Genomic DNA, 6,930 nt, shown 5'->3' with positions numbered 1-6,930 from the left:
CAGCAGCAGCACCCGGGGCGCCGCCATGGCTGGCTCGGTGGCCTCTGAGGCCCTCGCGGCGCCCCCTGGTGGCACAGAGACGCCTCTCCTCCGGGCTTCCCGCCCAGCTGGAGGAGGCCAGTTTCTCCAATGTCGGGCAAATGTGGGTCCAACTCTTGAGCACAACCCCTGCGTGTAACGTTACTAAGGGACAGCGCCTCTAAGCGCTCAGCTCTTCTTTATTCCGGTCCTCTCTCAGGATAGTGATCCCTAGAGCGCATGACTTCCCGACTCAGTGTCACCTTCCACCCGCTTTGGGCTGGGCTGTGGCGCTCTGCAAACCTCTACTGCAGCACCTAGGAATTAGTTACTAGTTTCCAAGCCAGGTACCCAAGAACCTTTTTTTTTTTTGGTATGGGGATCGAACTCAGGTCCTTGTGCTTGGGAGGCAGGCGGCGCGCAGCACCACTGAGCTAAATCCCCGGCCCCTCAAGAGGCATCTTTGATGCCCATGCCTCTTTCTTTTATCTCAAAAGGCAAGCAACTGTCAAAGATTTTACCTTAAACTTTCTCAAATCCTGATGTCTCCATTGCTCTAGTTCAAGCCTTTCTGTTCGTAAGCCGTGATAGCCCTGCCCTGGCAATAGGGAAGTGCTGCCAGACTTACCAGTCTGCTTTTGCAGATTGTACCTGTCCTAGCGCCCCCCACCCCAGTGCTCTCAGAATAGGGGCCTTGCTCCTGTCCGTTCCTCTAGCCCAATTCTGGAAGGATCCTTACCATGTTTTTTAGTTGAATACTTCGTAGTTGTCCCAAGAATTAAGAATGCTCCCCTCTGGGATTCTTCCCCCTTAAATCAGTGTTTTTCAAAGTACAGATTGTCATATTTTAGACAGGTCTTGACTAGTAGGCCAAGTTGGTCTTGAAGTTGTGATCCTCCTGCCTCAGATTCTGGAGTGCTGGGATTAGAGGCCTGAGCCATCTCATACAGCATGGACAGTCGCTCCTACTCCTTTCTTCCTGACCCTTTTTTCTTTCTTGCCTCTCTGTGCCTAGTGCTTACTTTTCCACTTGTACTGCTGTCCTTCCTCTAGGCTGTAGGCTCTGGCCTGGCCCAGGACTTGGTATGCAAAGGCCCTAAGTCAGTGGTAGTCTCTCACTTGTTTTTGTATATTATGCATAGTATGGTGGCCATTGACCCCCGAGTGTTTAAAGAATTATAACAAAATTGGTAGGAGAAAATAGAAGGGATTATAAGCAACACCTAACTGCTTTAAATGAACTGAACTTGCTGGGAAAAATGATATCCATGATACTGAGAGAAAATTTGGAGTTGCCACTTCTAAGGCGATCGTAGAGATGAGGAAATCAGTAATTTATGTGCTTATCATATGCCAGGCGTTGTTAAATGTTCTATATACACAATCTCGCACGCGTCAGAAGCCTCAGCTGGCAGCTCCACAGGTTCTATGTGATTGCTTAGGTCGGCCCATCTATTCCTGAAAATCAGTTTTCTCCCTCCTTACGGTCTTTTACATTCCCCCCACGGGGTGTGTGTGTGTGTGTGTGTGTGTGTGTGTGCGCGCGTGTGTGCGTGAACACCACAGCTCAGTAAACTTTACAACAGGCAGACCTTTGAAAATGAAGTTGACTGCTCAAGAACAAGTTTCCTATTGTGAGGGATGTTCGGATAAAGGCTGACTGACTCCCTGACGAGAACAGCGGCATCTGACAGATGATTCATCTCACTGATTTAAGGTTCTTCCCATTGCCACGATTTGATGAAGGAAGGATTCTCTATAGGGATAGGCCTAAGCCAGAATCGACAAACTAAAACAAAATGTTAAACTCTCATTCTCAGCTATCTGTGATGCTGAGGCAGGGGACTCCAAGTTTGAGGCCAGCATGAGCTTAGCAAGACCTGGGTCTCCAAAGAGCTGGGCATAGTGGTGTATACCTGTAATCTCAGCACTAGGGAGGCTGAGGCAGGAGGATGGAAATTTTGAGAGCAGCTTGGGCAAGTCAGGCCAGCCTGGAATACACAGTTTAGTGGTAAAGCACAGTGAATCTGAAGTACTGCCCCCAAAAAGGAAAAATAAGTCAATTTTTTTTCTTTCTTATTTTGGTGGTACTGGAGATGGAACACAAGGCTTTTACCCTAAGCTACATCCCCGCTTTTCTTTTTTTAAGCTTTGTAGAGTTATAGTTTATTTCATTAATTCTTTTTCTTGAAGCAAAACATTTATTGGTACATTTTAGATATACATAATAACATTCATCATAGGGAATTCACGTGATGTTATCTTGCTTTTTTCCCATTCCCCTCCCCTCCCTTCACCCTCTCTTCCCCTCTTTTACAAAAGCTTTTTCGTCTGTATTTTCCCTTGTTCTTTCCCTTTCCTCCCCCTCCTTAGTCCCCTTCCCATTTGAACATTTCTTCTCATTTCTCAATAACTATTACACATTTTAGTCCTTATTTATAGTTTTTCACACCACAGAAAATGCAGTAAATACATATGTCCAATTTATGTCACTTAAATAGTGTCAACAAGGTGCATCCATTTAGCTAGAAATGTCTCAAGTTCAAGTTCATTCTTTATGACAGAACAGTACTCCATCCTATAAAAAATACATCTTTATCCGTTCATCAGTTAATACGCATTTGGGCTGCTTCTAAAATTTAGCTGCTATAAACGTACATGTGCATAGATCACTGTGGTATGATGCTTTTAATTCTTTTCATCCTCAACTTTTTATCCCCCTAAAGTACTGGGTACTGGGGATGGAACTCAGCCTTGTGCTTGGCAGGCTGGCTTTGTGTCACTGAGTTACATCCCTAGCTCTTCCACACTTAACTTTTGTATCCATTTTATGTTTTATTTTGAAACAAGGTCTTATGGGGTCACTAAGTTGCCGAGGGGGGGGGCTTGAACTTGTGATCCTCCTGCTATAGCCCTCCAGAGTTCTGGGATTATAGGCAGTCACCACCACGCCCAGTTTCAAACCCTCTCATCTGAACACTGAGCAGTAGGAACAGAGAGGGGATTTCAGAACAAGAACCTGCAACTTCTCTTACTGAAGAGAATGTATCCAGGCACCTCCTTTGTTTCTCTTTTGAGGAAGATGATTCTTCTGGGTCATTGTCTCTTCATGGTGCTCTCAATGTATGACTCCAGCAGGAAGATGGTTTCATCTACCTGGATCTCACTGGCATCCAACCTGAAAAAATGAAAGCATTTCACTGTGGAAGTTGCTGAGGGTACGGAAGATAGAGCCTCTGTCCTGGGGGAGGCTACAGTGTAACTTGCAACCAGGAGGAAGCACAGCACATGTAAAGACATAGGTAAAAAGGTCTCAGGATGTTTTAAAACTCTGAGAAGCTGAGGGTGACCAAAGCTTAAAATCAATAGTCATTAGGAAGAGAAGAGAACTTCTTCAACATGATAAGAGACCAGAGCTAATATCATACTCAAAATGAAAGACTGAAAGCTTTTGTGAGACAGGGTTGTCTGCTATTGCTTTTCCACTCAACCTTATACTGGAGGTTGCATCTAGGGCAATTAGTCAAGAAAAAGCATCTTAAGGGCAGGGATTTAGTTCAGTGATGCCACCACCTGCCTCACAAGCACAAGGTCCTGAGTTCCATGCCCAGTACACACACCCCCAAAAGCATCTAGATTGCAAAGCAAGGTGTAAAGCTTTCTCTGTTCAAAGATGACATAATCATATATATATTCACAAAGAATCCCCCCAAACTACTAGAATAAACAAATTAGCAAAGTTGCAGGATATAAAATCAAAATACAAAAATTTGTTTGATACACTAGTAATGAATGACCCAAAAATAATGTAAGAAATACACACACACACACACACACACACACACACAAAATTTAAAAAGTTGCAAGACTAGTACAAGAAAAATGCTAAAATACTGTTGAAAAAAATTAAGACCTAAGTAAATGGAAAGACCTCTGGTATTCGCAGGTTGGAATATTTAATATGAAGTTGGCAGTATTCTCCAAAGCAATCTACAGATTCAATGCGATCCCTATTAAGGCAAGTGGTGAGGAATGGAAGGAAATGAAGATGGAGACAGGCTGCCAGGAAACTGAAGGCTCTTCTGTCATGCCGGTGAGTCTGGTCTTTACACTGTCCATGTAAGGAATTACATCACCTGAAGTAGGACCGTGATGTTATCAATCGTTTTAAAGATAATACTTTTGAAAGCATTCTGAGATGATGCGGGGGCGGGGGTCACTGTGAAAGTCTAGGAAAGATGAGATGAAAGCCTGTATGGGGGCCAAGATGAAAGACAGATTTGAGACACATTCCTGAAGTAAAATTTAGAATGCCTGGTGAAAACAGAGTAAGCTTAGTATGCAGAGAAGCACCTGAGGATGTCTTCAGAATTATTGGTTCAGAAAAATAGGTGGATTAAATTCTTTAACTGAGCTGGGAAAGAAGACAGTGAGTTCAGGTTCACTTGTTAGCTGGATGGGTTGCAGAACGTTGGGACGGACTTGTCTGGAAGGTATGCTGAAATACAGGTCTGAAGCTAAGCTCACTTGTTGACATTCCGCTTCAGGGTCTCCAGCTGCTGGCGCTCAGGGGCTGTGATCATCTCCTCTATTTCTTGCAGCTGCGCTTCCTCTGCACCTGTGGCTTGCACAGATGCAATGATGGCTTCTACCCTCTGAGACTTTTCGAGTAGACGCCTAGCAGACAAACGCAACTCTGAGGCATGTTCCCCAATTTGAAGATCCTTCTACCCGTTATCTGAGACACAACTCCCCCCATTACCATACTTCTGGTCAGGGTGGATAATATTGTTGTCTAAGCACATTTCTATAAATTTAATTGGGAATATAACAACTCCTGAATTTGGAGGGTTTGTACTTTTCTCATAAACTTAATCCGCAAAATTATTTTCTTAGGGGTATATTGGAAATGTGTAGATTAATGCATGATTTATGGCAACTGAAGCCGATGACTCAGTGGAACTAGACTGGTTATTACAATACTGTCTTCATTTGTATAGAAAATTTCCCCTTAGACCCTTGACCTTGAAAAATCTAAATGATTCAAATGAAAACACTACTCACTTGTTCTCTTTAGTTTCAAACTGCCGCCTTTCTATCAAGTTGGTTACACTCTGAGGAAAAAAGACTAGAAATGCACACAGCTATATTTCAGAAGCTCAGGTAAATGGGTAAAGGAGGGAAGAGGGAGAGCCCTCTGTGTGAAGGAGATAGGGAGGTCTGGGTGGGCTTACCTTGTAGCACCTGTGCAACAACATTCGTGCAGCTGATAGGATATTCACAGTATATAAATAGAAGGTTCTGGAAGGGGCATGGTCTGGAGTTTTTGGAATTTCCTATTTTTCCACAGAAAGAATATAAATAAGAGAAATTCACTGCTCTTCAGAGTTGGCAAAATAAACCTCCACCACATTCACCACTACTCAGCCCTCTCTTTCACTAATACTTTCCTTTTCCCTAGTCATTCGGTAGCTCAATTTAAGGCATAATGAGCTACACAAAGACTGGGCTGCTGTTTTGTTTTATTTTGTCTTTTTCTTTTTCTCCCATTCCCATCAGCATCCCAAGTGGGAAAGAAAAGGAAGGCAACCCATATTTAATGAGAAAACTCTTATGTGACAAGTGGATTGTATTCAATTTTTACAACAAACTATATTATCATTACCACAAGCTATCACCATGGAGAAAATTATGGCAGGTAACTTGATGTAACTAGGTAAGACGCAGAGCTATGAGCTGACTCCATGATCCATTCTACTCCTTCATCATAGGGTCTACCACCTGGTGCTACAAGGACCCAGTAGAACGTATTGATAGATGTAATCTATTACAGATTTTAAAACTTTGAGGAAAGGACAGGATGATAGAGAAGAAGAGGCAGGACAGCTTTAAGGTGATTTCTTGGCTGCTTCTATTTTTGACTAGGCCAGTTTAAGCTCCACATTTTCCTTCAAGTGCTTGCTACGTCTGCTAATAATTCTTGCCATCTCACAGCTACAGTTTGCCGAAGGACTCAGGATGTCTGCTCAGGAGCTTCTCTCACCAGTTTGCTGGCTGGCAGTTATACATCACTGGTTACCTGGAGTGATATGAAATTTTCTGAGAGCATCTTATATAGCATATCCTTTGCCTCCTTTGCAGGAATCATTGCAAAGTCCTCCACTTGCTTCTGCTCTAGGTGTTTCTTTTGCAAAACCAGACGGAATATTCTGGCACAGCGAGATCCAAATCTGGAAAGGAATGGAGGCAGTAAATGGCATGCCAACACCGAAGATGAGCTTCGGCTCTTAGTCCCAGATGAAGGTTGTCCTGGCCCACCTGTGTACTAGTCCAGGATCAGAAAAAAATAGCAACCAGAGAACAGTGACAGCCCCACAAGCTGGAGACAGCATTACCACGAGGCACTCATTAACTGCTGGCTCACTTGACAGCCATAGTTCTTGTAGTACAAGGTTTTAGGGTAGCTTGTGAATTTGTATCACTGGGAATTGAGCAGTAGGATTTTTTAGAGTGAACAGTAGTAGTAGATGCTACCTATAGATGTCCAGTGGAAAACGGGGCAAAATGTGCCTACATTGGTAGCTTACATAAGGATCAAATGGGGTACAGACAGGAAGTGCCTAACCCCAATCCCAATCCCAATGACTGACTCCCTTACCTCTCCTGTATGACAGACTCCAGAGTGGCCGTGGCTAGGGATGCTAATGCCTTACAGAAGTCTTTATGCAGAGGATTAAGGTCATTTAGTAACATTTTGGCCTGACCACTCTGACCTCAGTTTTATTCTTAAATTCCTAATTTCTCATTAAAATTTAAATGTTATTGGGCTGGGGATTTAGCTCAGTGGTGCTGCTGTCTGCCTCACAAGCAGAAGGTCCTGAGTTTGAGCCCCAGTACCAAAAAAAAAAAAAA

The 6,930-nt window shown here is 43.4% G+C and overlaps 2 protein-coding genes and 1 long non-coding RNA gene across 14 annotated transcripts in view; 1 reads left to right on the top strand and 2 right to left on the bottom strand.

Annotated features, from left to right (window-relative positions):
* Nudt17 (nudix hydrolase 17) overlaps window positions 1–347 on the bottom strand; it is a 2,809-nt gene extending 2,462 nt beyond the window's left edge. For 2 of the 6 annotated variants that reach the window (XM_010629500.3, XM_010629495.3), the window contains exon 1: window positions 13–345. In XM_010629500.3, coding sequence (XP_010627802.1) covers window positions 13–27 — 15 coding nt within the window. In that variant the 5' untranslated portion in view covers window positions 28–345. Of the gene's footprint in view, window positions 1–12 lie in introns of all 6 variants that reach the window. The other 4 variants (XM_010629496.2, XM_010629499.3, XM_019208229.2 and 1 more) reach the window with 3 other exon arrangements.
* LOC104865788 overlaps window positions 1–4,643 on the top strand; it is a 5,507-nt gene extending 864 nt beyond the window's left edge. Inside the window, exons 2-3 of the long non-coding RNA XR_781263.2 lie at window positions 3,965–4,111; window positions 4,566–4,643. This is a non-coding gene — a long non-coding RNA (uncharacterized LOC104865788). The remainder of the gene's footprint in view (window positions 1–3,964; window positions 4,112–4,565) is intronic.
* The window catches only part of Polr3c (RNA polymerase III subunit C), a 15,898-nt gene continuing 11,374 nt past the window's right edge, over window positions 2,407–6,930 (bottom strand). For 5 of the 7 annotated variants that reach the window (XM_010629501.3, XM_010629502.3, XM_033758100.1 and 2 more), the window contains 6 exons: window positions 6,677–6,737; window positions 6,098–6,248; window positions 5,253–5,354; window positions 5,083–5,132; window positions 4,546–4,695; window positions 2,407–3,196 (listed from right to left, as the gene is read on the bottom strand). In XM_010629501.3, coding sequence (XP_010627803.1) covers window positions 3,115–3,196; window positions 4,546–4,695; window positions 5,083–5,132; window positions 5,253–5,354; window positions 6,098–6,248; window positions 6,677–6,737 — 596 coding nt within the window. In that variant the 3' untranslated portion in view covers window positions 2,407–3,114. Of the gene's footprint in view, window positions 3,197–4,104; window positions 4,270–4,371; window positions 4,696–5,082; window positions 5,147–5,252; window positions 5,355–6,097; window positions 6,249–6,676; window positions 6,738–6,930 lie in introns of those variants that run through there. The other 2 variants (XR_004515028.1, XM_033758101.1) reach the window with 2 other exon arrangements.

This window comes from Fukomys damarensis, unplaced genomic scaffold (assembly GCF_012274545.1).
Source record: "Fukomys damarensis isolate Sample0158 unplaced genomic scaffold, DMR_v1.0_HiC HiC_scaffold_33, whole genome shotgun sequence".
Lineage (NCBI taxonomy): Eukaryota > Metazoa > Chordata > Mammalia > Rodentia > Bathyergidae > Fukomys > Fukomys damarensis.
This window is presented reverse-complemented; position numbering and strand designations above follow the sequence as displayed.